Raw genomic sequence first — 17130 nt, 5'->3', positions numbered from 1 at the left:
TTTTTTTCTGTGATTTAGCGTAGGCACTAGAATAATTATTCTGGTAAAAAAAAGGTAAAAAAAAAATTTTATTTCTTAATTTAGCACTTCAAACACGAACAACGTCAATGTTAACCACTTCCAGCCCAGGCCAGTCCTGACATTTCTCTCCTACATGTCAAAATCATCAAATTACTCAGAACCCCCATACATTTTATATATATATATATATATATATACACACTATATACACACACACACACATATATATATATATACTATATATACACAGACACACATATATATACTATACACACACATCGATATATATACTATATACACACACATATATATACTATATACACACACACACAGGTGAAACTCGAAAAATTTGAATATTGTGCAAAAGTTCATTTATTTCAGTGCAGCAACTTAAAAGGTGAAACTAATATATGAGATAGACTCATTACATGCAAAGCAAGATAGTTCAAGCCGTGATTTGTCATCATTGTGATGATTATGGCTTACAGCTCATGAAAACCCCAAATCCACAATCTCAGAAATGAGAATATTGTGAAAAGGTGCAATATTCTCGGCTCAAAGTGTCCCACTCTAATCAGATAATTAAGCCATAACACCTGCAAAGGGTTCCTGAACCTTTAAATGGTCTCTCAGTCTGGTTCTGTAGGAATCACAATCATGGGAAAGACTGCTGACCTGACAGTTGTGCAGAAAACCATCATTGACACCCTCCATAAGGAGGGAAAGCCTCAAAAGGGAATTGCAAAAGAAGTTGGATGTTCCCAAAGTGCTGTATCAAAGCACATTACTAGAAAGTTATGTGGAAGGGAAAAGTGTGGAAGAAAAAGGTGCACAAGCAGCAGGGATGACCGCAGCCTGGAGAGGATTGTCAGGAAAAAGCCATCCAAAAGTGTTGGGGACTTTCACAAGGAGTGGACTGAGGCTTGAGTCAGTGCATCAAGAGCCACCACACACAGACGGATCCTGGACATGGGCTTCAAATGTCGTATTCCTCTTGTCAACCTGCTCCTGAACAACAAACAACGTCAGAAGCGTCTTACCTGGGCTAAAGAAAAACAGACCTGGTCTGTTGCTCAGTGGTCCAAAGTCCTCTTTTCTGATGAGAGCAACTTTTGCATCTCATTTGGAAAATAAAGTACCCCGAGTATGGAGGAAGAATGGAGAGGCCCAAGGACCCCGAGTATGGAGGGAGAATGGAGAGGCCCAAGGACCCCGAGTATGGAGGAAGAATGGAGAGGCACACACTGCAAGATGCTTGAAGTCCAGTGTAAAGTTTCCACAGTCTGTGTTGATTTGGGGAGCCATGTCATCTGGTGGTGTTGGTCCACTGTGCTTCATTAAGTCCAGGGTCAGCGCAGCCATCTACCAGGAGATTTTGGAGCACTTCATGCTTCCTTCCGCAGACGAGCTTTATGGGGATGCTGAATTCATTTTCCAGCAGGACTTGGCACCTGCCCACACTGCCAAAAGCACCAAAACCTGGTTTAATGACCGTGGGATTACTGTGCTTGATTGGCCAGCAAACTCGCCTGACCTGAACCCCATAGAGAATCTATGGGGCATTGCCAAGAGAAAGATGAGAGACATGGCTCCGAACAATGCAGAAGAGCTGAAGGCCGCTATTGAAGCATCCTGGTCTTCCATAACACCTCAGCAGTGCCACAGGCTGATAGCTTCCATGCCACGCCGCATTGAGGCAGTAATTGCTGCAAAAGGGGCCCAAACCAAGTACTGAGTACATATGCAGCTTCTAATTTTCAGAGGTCCGATATTGTTCTATGTACAATCCTTGTTTTATTGATTGCATGTAATATTCTCATTTTCTGAGATTGTGGATTTGGGGTTTTCATGAGCTGTAAGCCATAATCATCACAATGATGACAAATCACAGATTGAACTATCTTGCTTTGCATGTAATGAGTCTCATATATTAGTTTCACCTTTTAAGTTGCATTACTGAAATAAATGAACTTTTGCACCATATTCAAATTTTTCGAGTTTCACCTGTATATACACACACACACACATTTATATACTATACACACACACATATATAAAATTTTAATAAAATGGTGGGTGTTGCAATTTTTTATGTCACACAGTATTTTCACAACGATTTTTCAAAAAGCTATTTTATTCACTTCAATGAATTTTAATCCAAAAAGACACAATGCATAACCCATTTTTTGTAAAATATAACATGATGTCATGGCAAGTAAATAGATACCTAACATAGTTACATAGTTAGTCTGGCTGAAAAAAAGACAAAAGCCCATCCAGTTCAACCTAAAAAAAAAAGTTATAATCCTACACCCACAGTTGATCCAGAGGAAGGCAAAAAAAAACAACCCAGCAACGCATGATCCTATTTGCTCCTTCAGGGAAAAAATTCATTCCTGATCCCCCGAGAGGCAATCGGATATTCCCTGGATCAACTTTCCCTATAAATGTTATATCCAGTTATATTCTGTGTATCCAAGAAAGAATCCAGGACTTTCCTAAAGCAATCCACTGAGCTGGCCAGAACCAACTCTTGAAGGAGTCTATTCCACATTCTCACAGCTCTCACATGTCACACTTCAAATTTGCACACTCTTGTGGAACTTTTTTTTATCACTTTTAGTTGTAGTTCAATACAAGAGGGATAGGAGGGCCCTGATCCTGGGAGCTTACAATCTAGGAGGGAGGGGCTAGTGGTACAAAAGGTAGTAACTTTGGGGGATGGACTGGTTGGAAGAGTAGAAGATTCCAATGTAAACATCCCTTGTGCTGGAAATAAGGCAAAGGAAATAAGAAATAATATGACAGATCCTCTTTTTGAAGACATCTGGGGTCTCTCATGTACACTGAAAAGCACAAAAATAAAAAAAAACAAAAAACAAAAACATTGATCTCATGCTTTCCAACTAAAAATGTCAGTGTTTGCATCTTCCAGAACCAGAAGTAATGTCATGACGTCTCTTCTGGCCTCCTAGGACCAGAGAAGGCCGGGGACTGTCTGGTCAACAGCCAGCTCTATGATAACCCAGCGACACCACCAGATCAGATCCTGGGCTCCCAGATTTAGATGGCTTTTACAGTGGAGGGAAACGCTGGCTGAGAAAAAAAAGACACTGGGATGATGCCTGTAGCTGCACACGTCATCTTGGTAGAAGTTCGGAAGGACAAGGAAATCCATGGACATCCACTCAGCAGGAAGTGGCTAAAAATGACTAAAATAAAATGCTAAAGGAATAAAGGAGTTACCAAAGACTAATTAGGATTCAATAAAAGTTAATAAGGAGCTTAAATGCTTAAAAAAAAAACAAAAGAACTTTTTTTTTAATTTCCACCTAAAAGTAAATAATTAATGAAAGCTACAATTGTAACTTTCATTTATAAACAATCGAAGAGCCAGACCCGAGCTGTCAAACCGAGTTCACTAATGTGTGTGATAGTACTCTACCGATAGACGTGGTTCTGATGTAAATACCATAAGGTGCTGTTTCCTTCAAAGAAGCAGCTCCGTGATGTCCGTATAGCATGGGTGGACCCTCTTCTGGTCCTGCCTAAAGCCAGCCATACACGGGTCGAATTCCGAAAGAATTTTCTTTCGAAAATCTTTTCTAAGAATTTTCGTTCAAATTTTGCACAATTAGTTGGTCACAGAAACGGACGATTTTCATGCGACCATTGAATTTAAGTGATTGGTCAATTTCTTGAATAATGAACGAATTTCGAATCAATGATGGGAGAATCGTGCGGGAAATATAAACTAAAAAGAAATGAGTGTGAGCTGTGACCTGGAAAGAAAAGAAAATTCTTGGCCATGAAAATTCTTTTCTGTAGCAACACGAAGTGAAATTGAAGGCTTGGTTGGTTGAATTTCTAAATCAACGGTGACACCAAAATGCACATCATTTCTGATTTTCTAAAGAAAATTTGTTCGGAATTCGACCCATGTACCTATAAACTCTCCGATAGTGACAAGGAGTGGGTGCTCACCAGACTGTGAATTCTTAGATGTGTACAGAGGAGCGCCTGGTACAAAAGTTTATCTAACATTTAAAGCGGTAGTAAACCTAAAAAAAAACAACAACAAAAAAAAAGATCTTCCCCTGCAAGGTAATGTCATAATCTGCATGGCATCCCATATGGAAAAAAAATATCTTTGAAGTATATTTTAAAAATATGCTTCCCAAATATATTGCCATATATTTGAAATGGCACAATTTTGGCCGTATTCAATATATTTCAAAATATATTTCAATAAATATATATATGTATACTGCATGTTGAAATCAGGGGCGGACTGACCATTCAAGCACTCGGGCACTGCCTGAGGGCCGGGGGTCAGTAGGGGGCCCCTTGAGATGCCCCAGGTACCTTTCACTGGCTTTTTTCATAGGCTTTTTTGGTATGGGCGAGGACACAGGGGCCCCATGATCCACTATTGCCCGGGGGCCCCATGAGTTGTCAGTCCGCCCCTGGTTGAAATGCGTTTTTATCACAAAATATATGAAAAATATTTTAAAAATACATTTCAAATATACTGTATGTCTTTAAAAATACAAATCTACATTTTTGGAATGCATTTACAGATATATGTAAAAATATATGTTAAAATGACTTTTTTATATGTTAAAAAAAAATCTGAAGAATATATTTAAAAAATATATAGATTTTTTAAATATATTCTTCAGTTTTTTTTAACATCAGGACTCGGGAGTCCTGATTCTGGGTCGCGATCGCTGTGATAGCCTCTGATTGGCTATCACAGTGATCAGTCACTGTGCAGCCCGGCACCCTTGTTTTTTTTTTTTCTTTCTCTATGAACGGAGGAGAGAGATACATTGTATCTCTCTAATTCCTGGCATAGAGAGGGGGAAAAAAAAGTTTGTTAAAAAAAATATAAATAAATAAATAAATATAAAAAAAAGAAAAGAGAAAATAAAGAAAAAATATCTAGATCAGTGCCATGGTAAGTGTTTGGGTCAAGGTCAAGGTCAAAAAGGTCAGAGTGAAAGGTCAGGATTTTTTTTTAAATTGGTATTAGTGTCAGTTAGTGTCAGTGTGTTTTAGGTAAAAAAAAAAATGCGCACTATTGTTTCTGGGCTGTACTACGGGTACAAACCACAAATAACATACACATATATGGTATCTCTGCAATCGTCAAGAGCTGGAAAATTGATTTTGGGTTGTTCTTTGGTGGTAGGTTATGGTAGTAACAAGAAACACACAGCAAATTTTTAAAAAAATTATTTTTTTTTACTATTCTGGGCCAGTTTTCCTTTGATAATAAAAACAAATCAGGAGATATCCATTACCATTTACCACCAAATGAAAGCCCAGTTTGTCCTGAAAAAAACAAACAAGGTATAATTCACCTGGATGTACAAAGTAGTTGTGATCAGGGGCGGACTGACCATTTGGAAACTCGGGCACTGCCCGAGGGCCCGGGGTCAGTAGGGGGCCCTATGAGATGCCCCTGGTACCTTTTTCATAGGCTTTTTTGAGTTTGGGCAAGGACACAGGGGCCCCATGATCCCCTATTGCCCGGGGGCCCCATGAGTTGTCAGTCCACCCCTGGTTGTGATGATATGGACGGTTTTACTAACACGTGTCAACGTTGTAAAATTGCGCTTAGGCATTAAGATTTGTTTTACCCAGGGGCGGACTGACCCTTCAAGCACTCGGGCAGTGCCCGAGGGCCTGGGGTCAGTAGGGGGCCCCATGAAATGCCCCTGGTACCTTTTATAGTCTTTTTTGGGTGTGTTTTGAGTGTGGGCAAGGACACGGGGGCCCCATGATTCCTTATTGCCCGGGGGCCCCATGAGTTGTCAGTCCGCCCTTGGTTTTACCCTTAGGCGTGAAGGGGTTAGATACCGTATAGATCTAGTAGGAGCTTCCAGACCACTATGCCGTCACATAGCTGACTTTACCAGGACTTTTGCTCACATGGGAACTTCCAATGTCAGAGTTTGTACAGAAGTGATATGGTGTTCGGGACTCGCTCCTCCGATAATGACATAAATCCCGCTGCCACACCTCGTGTACAAGAGCAAAACAGCGCCTTATCTCTTGTCCGTGTGATAATGTGTCCTTTTTGGTCTATCAGCGTGTGACATGCAAGCAGCGTATGATAAGATGTACAGTTACACTGTTGGCTGTGTTTGTTGTTGCTTGACAGATGCATTATTCCAGATTCTTTTGAAGTTAATCTTTGTTTTGCATTCCTTGCAGGCGATCACCTATGTCCAACCATCCCCAAATCAACAGAGTGAATATACAAGGTCAGTCATTGCAACACTTTTCTTAACCCTGTGTCTGGGGGTTGCTGTGTTTCACCTTTCTATGTGATGGATGTATAAAACTCTATGCTGGCATTTAACCTTTTCACGCCGGCCGCACACAAATGTGCGGCCTCCCGGCATCTGGGCCTGGACAGTGAGCGGCCGCACATTTGCGTTCTATTAAAAAAGGACATATGTGCCGAGAGCGCGCGCCCCGCATGCTCCCTGCACATATGTCCGGTACTCACGGAAAGGTCCCAATCTCCTCTTTCGATCGGGAACTTTCCCGATCATGTGACCGCCATGATGGCCATCACATGACCCTAAACCCCGCCCCACCTCCTGGCTTCTGGAACCCTTAAAGGCCGGGAGGCGCCAGCGTGAAAGCGTTAAAGGCAATTAAGCTGAACTCCAGGATAAGAAAATGTTGTCTAAATACAAGAATCATTTATATTCTTATAAAACTCGTTGTGTTCTTTGTGTAGTTCTTCCAGATTTGAGCAATTTATTGTTATTATTATAGAGGATTTATATGGAGCCAACAGTTTGCTCAGCGCTTTACAATATAACGGGAGACAATACAGCAACAATACAGTTCAATACAAGAGGGTTAGGAGGGCCCTGATCCTGGGAGCTTACAATCTAAGAGGAAGGAGCTGGTGATACAAAAGGTGGGGGATGGACTGGTAGGAGGAATAGAAGATTCCGTTATTAGCTGAAGGCAGGATAGGCTTTCCTGAAGAAAAAGGTTTTCAGAGATCGCCTAAAAGTGGGCAGAGTAGGCGATAGTCTGATAGATTGGGGTAGAGAGTTCCAGAGGATGTGGAAGGCTCTGGAGAAGTCCTGGAGATGCGCATGGGAGGAGGAGACAAAGGAGCTAGAGAGCAGGAGGTCGTGGAAGAGTACGGTTTGGGTGATATTTGGAGACAAGATTGGTTATGTAATTGGGGGCAGAGTTATGAATGGTTTTGTATGTGATAGTTAATGTTTAATAATCCAGTATGAGGCTCACTGCTACTCTCTCTACCTGTGCAGGGTGACTGGTCTTGTCTCCGCCCCCCCTGTAATTTTCTGCAGGCAGCCTGTAGAGGGTAGGGCCTCTGGGCCCCTCCTACAGCTCTACTCTCTACACAGGCTATGTGAGGATGGGTTTGCAATGGCATTTGGTGCACACAGTGAATTTATATAATTTGTGGCTAGCAACTTACATATGTAAATTAAAGGATGAGTTCACCTTTTTGCAAAAAATAATCAATGCACATTTTTTTGCAGGTAAGGAGCCTCTAAACTGCACCAGCGATCAGCAGATCACTGGTGCCATGCAGGTTTCCTGCAGATCTGGCAGTATATCTGCTTGCCCATATGGGATGTACGGACAAGCAGAAGTGCTGATAGGAAGAATCAATGAACTACCACAGCACTCCACAGCACCGTGGTAGTTCATTGAGGACTAAAAGCTGATAGCCGCTAAGGCTGTTGGGACTTGTAATTTATTCATTCACAGAACTCTATGAATGAATGATGTGGCTGGGCAGACGGAGCCCCGCGTTTTTTAAAAAATGTGACAGCTAGTGGGGAGGAGGAGATCACCCGCTAGATGTAACAACAGGGAGCGGGGCCAACATGGGTGTAACATGTTACGAAAGGTGAATTTATCCTTTAAAGTTTTTGTGCCTGTGACGATTATAAGAGATAATCATATTTCAAACAATTGAAGAAATAAATATATCAAAAGTATATTTGCCGCGCAAAAACCACACACCAAAAAAAAAAAGAAAAATGATCTATTTAATTTTTTTTTTCTTTTTGGTGTGTGGTTTTTGCGCGGCGAATATACTTTTCATATATATATTTTTTATATATTTACATTTATTATTATTATTATACAGGATTTATATAGCACCAACAGTTTGCACAGTACTTTACAATATAAAGGGAGACAGTACAATTACAATACATTTCAGTACAGAAGGAATATGACGGCCCGGCTCGTGGAGCTTACAATCTAAAGGACATTTATTTGCTATAGCACAATATTTAATTGTATATTTATTTATTTTTTTATCACTTGATTTTTTGCACTGCTTTCACTGGTCATTGTAAAAAAAAAGATATATATTACAAACAATACGGCAATCATTTGTTGAGCCTGTGCGAATGCTTAAAACATTTGCACAGCAAATCTTTTCTATATGGAGCCCCTTTGAGTTCACTCAGAACTTTTTTTTTTGCCATTACTTTTGGTTTAGTGATGCAAAATACTGAAGTAAGAGGGTTAGCATAATAGCCAATCAGCTAACTTAAGATTTCAGGAAATTCCTACGAGCTGCCTACAACGTATAAAATGCATGCACGTGTAAATGTCACCCGTCACTCTTTGCTGACGTACATCCACCCTCGTGCACACATGACATGCAAATAACATGCAAATATGTGTCCTTGGGCTGTCATTTATCAGAAGTGAAGCAATTTGCTCATGTTTAGGTTTGTCACATTGTAGCCTCTAACTTTTGACCGTAAATGAAACTCTCAGCTATTCACATAACTCAGAATTTAGGACCAGCTCTAGTCAAAATGTTTTTTGTTTCACCATTGAAAGAGAAGGGACAGGATAGAGACTCTGTCAGGTTTTTAATGATGTCTTTGATCCTATCTAAGAGATTTCCCCATGTTAGAGCAGGAATTGATGGGAAATCTCTCCAACAGGGACACAAACAAAAACACATTGTGAGTAGGGTGGGGGAGGGTTAGAACAGGCATCGGCACCACTTATGCTGGCAGCTCCTGTCCTGTGGAGTCCAGGGCTGTCTTCCCCAGAGCCAAATTTTCACTGGGCTTTGGCTCTCTGGTGTGGCGATCTTGGATATGGGAGGCAACTCTGACTTCCTGAAGTCTCACAGCCAGCTCCCAACTGCACATGAGTGTACGGCAGTGCTATGAGACTGGTCCCGCAGCCTCCTGGGAAAGTTTACAGGCAAAACAGGGATCTAGGACAACAGATTATGTTATTTCAGAGCACGGCTTGAACGCATATCTTCTCAATGCAGGAGGCACGGCCCTGGCTGCGTTTTATAGAGACTATTATTAAGGAATCACTATAATGGGTTCATAATGAGAGGTTTAACATTTTTAATCAGAGGGTTGTGAGAAGTCCTTACAGTATATAAAATCAAGAACTGTCTGAGTCCTTATATGAAATCAGCTGGCTTTGTGAAATATGCATATAACGGAACCGACCCCTGACACCCATGACTGGGTATCTCTGTCAAGAAGCTGCTTCTCAGGCTCTGGAACACGAGACCAGTGAATCTGGCTATTGCTACCCCAAAATCTAGACAACACCAGATTTGAAGTAAGCCAGAAGGTAGACTAATTTATTTGAACACAAATACAAGATATATACACTCAGGGGACAAATCCCCCCTCCCTGCATAATGACACAGGGCAGGGCAATCTACATTTAGTATCAAAAGACACACAGGTATTCAATCTTTACACCAGCAGACAGTCCCATCAGGAGGGAGGGCTGCTGGAGACACCCCCCCTCTAAGCTAATACACATAAACACATATATCCCATAATAGTTTTCTCCCAAACCAGACACACAATAGAACAATGGGATGCAGCCACATAACAAAGCCCACACAATATTAGGAAAGATCACCCTGTACCCCTAACAGGCACAGGGTGACTTACACATAATAGGGATATGGGGAGCTGAGACAGGGGTCTCCCCACCTCTCCAAAGTGAGCTGGGTTCCATGGGCCCCCCACCCAAAGTGACTCCCGTCACAATGCACTATTATATGAAATCAGAAGGTTGCGAGACATCTAAATCCCTTACTTGAAATCAAAGGGCTGTGTGAAGTGTAAGTCCTTCTGTAAAATCAGGGGCTGAGTGAAGTGTAAGCCCTTCTATAAAATCAGGGGCTGAGTGAAGTGTAAGCCCTTCTATAGAATCAGGGGCTGAGTGAAGTGTAAGCCCTTCTATAGAATCAGGGGCTGAGTGAAGTGTAAGCCCTTCTATAGAATCAGGGGCTGAGTGAAGTGTAAGCCCTTCTATAGAATCAGGGGCTGAGTGAAGTGTATGCCCTTTTATAAAATCAGGGGCTGTGTGAAGTGTAAGCCCTTCTATAAAATCAGGGGCTGTGTGAAGTGTAAGCTCTTCTATAAAATCAGGGGCTGTGTGAAGTGTAAGCCCTTCTGTAAAATCAGGGGCTGTGTGAAGTGTAAGCCCTTCTATAAAATCAGGGGCTGTGTGAAGTGTAAGCCCTTCTGTAAAATCAGGGGCTGTGTGAAGTGTAAGCTCTTCTATAAAATCAGGGGCTGTGTGAAGTGTAAGCCCTTCTGTAAAATCAGGGGCTGTGTGAAGTGTAAGCCCTTCTGTAAAATCAGGGGCTGTGTGAAGTGTAAGCTCTTCTATAAAATCAGGGGCTGTGTGAAGTGTAAGCTCTTCTATAAAATCAGGGGCTGTGTGAAGTGTAAGCTCTTCTATAAAATCAGGGGCTGTGTGAAGTGTAAGCTCTTCTATAAAACTAGGGGCTGTGTAAAGTGTAAGCTCTTCTATAAAATCAGGGGCTGAGCGAAGTGTATGCCCTTCTATAAAATCAGGGGCTGAGCGAAGTGTATGCCCTTCTATAAAATCAGGGGCTTTGTGAAGTGTAAGCCCTTCTATAAAATCAGGGGCTGTGTGAAGTGTAAGCTCTTCTGTAAAATCAGGGGCTGTGTGAAGTCTGAGTCCTTATATGAAATAAGATAACTTTGTTAAAACTAAACCTTCATATGAAATCAGAGAGCTGTGTGACATCTAAATCCCGTACATGAAATCAGGGAGCTATGTGAAGTACACAAACCGTCCTCTCCGCTCCTCGCACAACCTCCTACTCTCTCGCTCCCTTGTCTCCTCCTCCCATGCTCGTCTCCAGGACTTCTCCAGAGCCTCCCCCATCCTCTGGAACTCTCTACCCCAATTTATCAGACTATCGCCTACTCTGCTTACTTTTAGGCGATCTCTGAAAACCTATTTCTTCAGGGAAGCTTATCCCGCCCTCAGCTAATAATAGAATCTTCTCTTCCTCCTACCAGTCGTTCCCCAACAGTTATTACCTTCTGTACCACTAGCCCCTCCTTCTTAGATTGTAAGCTCCCAGGATCAGGGCCCTCCTAACCCTCTTGTATTGAACTGTATTGTCTCCCGTTATTTTGTAAAGTGCTGAGCAAACTGTTGGCGCGATATAAATCCTGTATAATAATAGTAATAATAAGTCTGAGCTCTTATATTTTCAATACTGAGATGGAATGGTTCTTAGAGAAAGTACTGCTATGGACTCCCCTTCAGTTCTGTCACTATGGTGGGTGGTACAGCCTATATCACCCAGTCCATCCCAGGATGGCTGATTTCAGGTATGGGCTCAGCCTCTACTCAGCCCTCAGTTCTCCCATGGAAGCCGCAGTGCCTTACTGAAGAGTCCTTTATAAAGATTCTCTTATATCCCACCATACCCTTGGCTACCCCCTTTGTCATTTCACTACAACAATTCCTATGTAAACATCATTTGTAATTTTCCAGTCTGATGTCTTGTTTCCAGGACTGGTTAGAGTTCATCCTATCGCTCACATGATTGCCAATAATGGCTGGCTTATCCCAGCCAAGTGTTCCGAGTAATGTCACTTTCTGCTCCTTGATAACGAAGCATAGGCAATGAGTAGCAGGTTGTTTCACGATTAGATTAATATATAAATACGGCTTGCTTGCCTTGTGTCCATCATAGCACAGCTATGAAGATTGACATAAACTCATGCACTATGGGGAACGAGCTCCTCGGCGCCCCCTCTGTCCCTGTAGCAGACAGCGATCATAAGTCTATTCATGATATTATCCTGGATCCCCTGCCAACCCCCAGCGGCAGTAATGTATGTTTCCTCATTTTATTTCCAACAATGTTCGCTTGGTGTACTGGAATTACCGATTAATTACTGACTTCTCCTTTTTCCTTGTTCTTCGATACAAAGAGCCTTTAATTATGAGCCAAAGATAATGAATTATTAATAGAACTCTGGGCTCTAGAAACCGATGTTGACATTGCGATGTGTGATGGGACACAACGGGCTTTCAACAAAGTGAAGAACGATGGAAAAAGACGCTCAAGCCAACTTCAGTGTTACAGAGCCTGATTTTCCTTAAAGCCCAACTCTGGATTATTTTTTTGTCCCATGAGCCTATTGTAATAAAAGCAATTAGCTCAAGCTCTGGGGCTGCCCCCAGTGTCACTGAACCAAAAAGACTGAGGACATACTGTGGGTGCAGGACCTAGGACAGGGTTTCTCAACCTTTTTTCAATGAAAGGCACCCTTTAAAATTATGGACAGTCCCGAGGCACCCTTTAGAATTATGGACAGTCCCGAGGCACCCTTTAAAATTATGGACAGTCCCGAGGCACCCTTTAAAATTATGGACAGTCCCGAGGCACCCTTTAAAATTATGGACAGTCCTGAGGCACCCTTTAAAATTATGGACAGTCCCCAGGCACCCTTTAAAATAATGGACAGTCTTGAGGCACCCCATTTAAGAATGTGGTGCCTCAAGACTGTCCATAATTTTAAAGGGTGCCTGGGGACTGTCCATAATTTTAAAGGGTGCCTCAGGACTGTCCATAATTTTAAAGGGTGCCTGGGGACTGTCCATTATCTTAAAAGGGCACCCCATTCTAAAATGTGAAAAACTATTCTAATAGTTTTATATAACGCAGCAACACCCACACATGTAGGACATCCAACGTTAGACGATTTATTCTTCCAGAGCAAACACACTTTTGCACACTGGTACTGACTAGTATTCCTATGTTTCTCTTACCCCTCAGTTTTTCTCCATCACTGAGCTAATGTGGCCCCAGCACTGATGGGAAGGGTCAAACTAGGATGCCGAGTAGGCAGCTGACATCCTCCTTATCAACTGATGATGCCATTGGTTGTCAGAACACCGGCGGCTAGAAGGTCGTAAATGGTGCAAAATAGAAACCTGCAATTTTGTGTAACTAAAAGGCAGGCTTGTTCCACCTGATGGCTTGTATACAAGTTTTGGGCAATTTTTAGACATTTTGCCAAGGCACCCTGGTTGAGAAAGGCTGACCTAGGAAATACACCTTACAACCTGGAGTCCTTCACCACTCAGTCCACATATCTAGAGTCACATATGAGAAAGGCTGACCTAGGAAATACACCTTACAACCTGGAGTCCTTCACCACTCAGATCCATCTGTGGGCAGGTTGCTTGTACTGAAGTCGATCTATCGATTTTAGTTCAGTACAACCAGCCTGTCGGGTTTTATTTGTGCGATCACTGCTGATGGCTATAGCTGCCAGCAGCAATCATTGTATCCTGCCTTTTAGGGAAAGTTTCCCTCACTCCCCGCCAGCAGAACACAATAGTACAATGAATGTGTTGATGGGGATATTGAACAATTTTCTTTCCATCAACCTGCGGTTGAAGGAAAGCAAATTGCATAATGTATGACCAGCCTAATAGATCATACAATCAGATGGTAACGTGCATAGTCACCTTTGATCTACCAACATCTATTCTGTGAAAGGTTGAGAAAGGCTGACCTAGGAAATACACCTTACAACCTGGAGTCCTTCACCACTCAGTCCACATATCTAGCTGCTGGGACCTGCTTTTAGTTTTGACAGCCAAGACCTAGATCTGTATAGCAGATGTGCTTTTACGCATTTAGGCTTTTTTTTTTACTGTACTGAATGCTGTACAGCTAATCTGTGTTCCATTAGCTTCAATGGAAGGCAGGTGAGACATCAGGGGTATAAAGGACTCCTGATTTCTCATTAAAGTGAACCTGTCTTAAAAGTAATATATCACATAGGGAACATTTTGTGCTCATGCTACAAATAAAGTTTTAGGGAAAGTAAAGAAAAAATTTACAAAAATGAAGTTATTCTGAAGCACTTAAACCCAACCACCAGTCCCCCCTGGTGCCTGCCCTGCCCCCTCATGCATGCACAAATGAATGTAAATGCACCTGTTGAAGGAGCCTTCCTGGCGATATACATGTTACATATCACCAAGCATGCCAGAGGTAGTGTAATAAATAAATATTTATGGCTAACTCTAAACTGATGACCTGTAGGGGCTTTTAAATCTCCTAAGGATAATATAGGGTACTGAAGTTTTTCGTTGTTTTGTGAGTGCATGCAAATTTGAAATTTTACATGTTGGGTATGTATCTACTCGGTTTTGGGGCACAAAAAGGCCATATAGAAGATGAGGTTGTCATCTTATATATGGCCTTTTTTGTGCTCCAAAATTGCAAACCCAATTCCTAAAAAGTTGGGAAGTTGTGTAAAATCTACATAAAAACCGAATGCAGTGATTTGAAAATCTCATGAACCCATGTTTTCTTCACAATGGAAAAATAGAAAACATCAAATGTCAACATTCAGCCCCTAAAGCTGGCTGTAAATGGATCGTAATTTGGCCGGTTCAGCAGGAAGCAGCCGAACTTCGATCCATCTGTGGGCAGGTTGCTTGTACTGAAGTCGATCTATCGATTTTAGTTCAGTACAACCAGCCTGTCGGGTTTTATTTGTGCGATCACTGCTGATGGCTATAGCTGCCAGCAGCAATCATTGTATCCTGCCTTTTAGGGAAAGTTTCCCTCACTCCCCGCCAGCAGAACACAATAGTACAATGAATGTGTTGATGGGGATATTGAACAATTTTCTTTCCATCAACCTGCGGTTGAAGGAAAGCAAATTGCATAATGTATGACCAGCCTAATAGATCATACAATCAGATGGTAACGTGCATAGTCACCTTTGATCTACCAACATCTATTCTGTGAAAGACTCTTGGAGTGGCTACAAACTGAATTAATTGTTATCTCCCTTACATTATATATGTTTCAAAAAATCTGGAGGAGATTGTACAGGGATTGTATGGTCAGATTGTACTGTGTATGGCTAGATGTACACTGGGTTTAAGTTTTCATAGTTACATAGTTAGTCTGGCTGAAAAAAGACGAAAGTCCATCCAGTTCAACCATTAGAAAAAAAAAAAAGTTATAATCCTACACCCAGCCACAGTTCTCCATAAGGCCCCATTCATAACTCAGCATATCGGAAATGCATGTTTCCGCTATGCTCAAAAAACGCAGCAAAACACGGAATGCAAGTTTGGGTGCCATTCATTCTTAATAAAACCCCAAATGCGCTAAAAAAATCATTTTGTTGCGTCGAAAAGACGCCAAAGTCAGCTTAAATAAAGGGTACAGTAGCAACTTTGGCATGCTCCTTGCGCATAAAGCAGCCCAATCAAGGAAATGGGCTGCCTTCACTTTTGCATGAAAAGCATGGGAAAAAAATGCGTGTGGGAATGCGGGTCCCTGCTGCATGAAGTGTGAATGGAGCCTAAAATTTCCTGCTTCCATCCAAGTGTCAGTCATTTTCCAGCTTTATCCGACCAAACTGATTGAAATGAACACGCCATTCGCCTGGCCCTGCAGCACGTTCAGTAGACTCAAAGGGAACCCACCCCATTTTAATTTTCGCATTAACAATTGTGTCAGCGAGGGGGCGGAGTCTGTAAGAAAGGCCTTCATCATTCACATGTTCTGAAGCATGTGAGCCCACCACAGTTCTGACGCTGGCCGCAATGAACCTTTACCGTGATCACTTGTATTGGATTGTTCTGGGCAGCACAAAGCTCTGAGTGTTGGGCAGAGGATCTGTGACGTCACCAGATCACAAGCTCAGCATGTTTACCCTGCTGGTGGCAGTCCCGGAGCAAGCCGGTGACGTCTGCAGGAAAGAGCACACCACCACGCACAAGTCACTTGGTATTAAAATCCTTTTCTTTCTCATAAAACAACAAAAAAAAAAACCTTCAATCTCCAGTGCTGGGAAAATTGGAAAACAGAATAATTATAATGTGATTATCTTTTTTTTTAATATATATATATAAATTTAAATACTTTTGGGCCTTGTTCATGTTAATGTAAAGAACAGGAGTTTGCTTTCCTAACGCTTGCTTGTTCTCAACTACTGGTCCACGGCCTCCCCCCTCCTGGACCCCCAGATTCCCTATTCCCCTCACAATGCCTCCCACCTCCCATGGTGTCTCCAAACCTCTCATAGTGACCCGAATTGCCCTTCAATCTCTCCAAGTGCCCTCACACCCAAAGAACCTTCAGTGACCATAGTGCCCCCCAATATCCTTCAGTGCCTCCTAGATTGCTGCAGAGCCTCCAGCCCCTCATACCGGACCTCAGTGTCTCTCCCAGCCCCTGCAGTGCCCTCATCCCACAAAGTTACCCCCAGCTCCCTAGATTTCTGCAGAGTCTCTAGTCCATGATAATGTCCCATAGTACCCCCCCCCAGCCCCTGCAGTGCCCTCCAGTCTTCTAGAGAGACCCCCCAGCCTTCTGCAAAGACCACATCCCCCATATTTACCCCCAGCTCCCTAGATTGCTGCAGAGCCTCCAGCCCCCCATACCGGAACTCAGTGTCCCTCCCAGTCCCTGCAGTGCTCTCACCCACACAGTTACCCCCAGATCCCTAATTACTGCAGAGCCTCCAGCCCCCCATACCGGACTCCAGTGTCCCTCCCAGCCCCTGCAGTGCCCTCCAGTCTTCTGGAGAGACCCCCCAGCCTTCTCTAAAGACCCCATCCCCCATATTTACCCCCAGCTCCCTAGATTGCTGCAGAGCCTCCAGCCCCCCATACCGGACCTCAGTGTCCCTCCCAGCCCCTGCAGTGCCCTCATCCCACACAGTTACCCCCAGCTCCCTAGATTGCTGCAGAGCCTCCAGCCCCCCATACCGGAAC

At 42.7% G+C, this 17130-nt stretch overlaps 1 protein-coding gene across 2 annotated transcripts in view; it reads left to right on the top strand.

The window, feature by feature from the left end:
* PDE4B (phosphodiesterase 4B) overlaps nt 1-17130 on the top strand; it is a 545522-nt gene that overhangs the window by 399401 nt on the left and 128991 nt on the right. For both annotated transcript variants that reach the window (XM_089687949.1, XM_089687950.1), the window contains one exon: nt 6244-6293. In XM_089687949.1, the coding sequence (XP_089544075.1) occupies nt 6244-6293 (50 nt within the window). The remainder of the gene's footprint in view (nt 1-6243; nt 6294-17130) is intronic.

This window comes from Staurois parvus, unplaced genomic scaffold (genome assembly GCF_062004578.1).
Source record: "Staurois parvus isolate SC_StPar_1 unplaced genomic scaffold, SC_StPar_1.0 ptg000441l, whole genome shotgun sequence".
NCBI classification, from domain to species: Eukaryota; Metazoa; Chordata; class Amphibia; order Anura; family Ranidae; genus Staurois; species Staurois parvus.
This window is presented reverse-complemented; position numbering and strand designations above follow the sequence as displayed.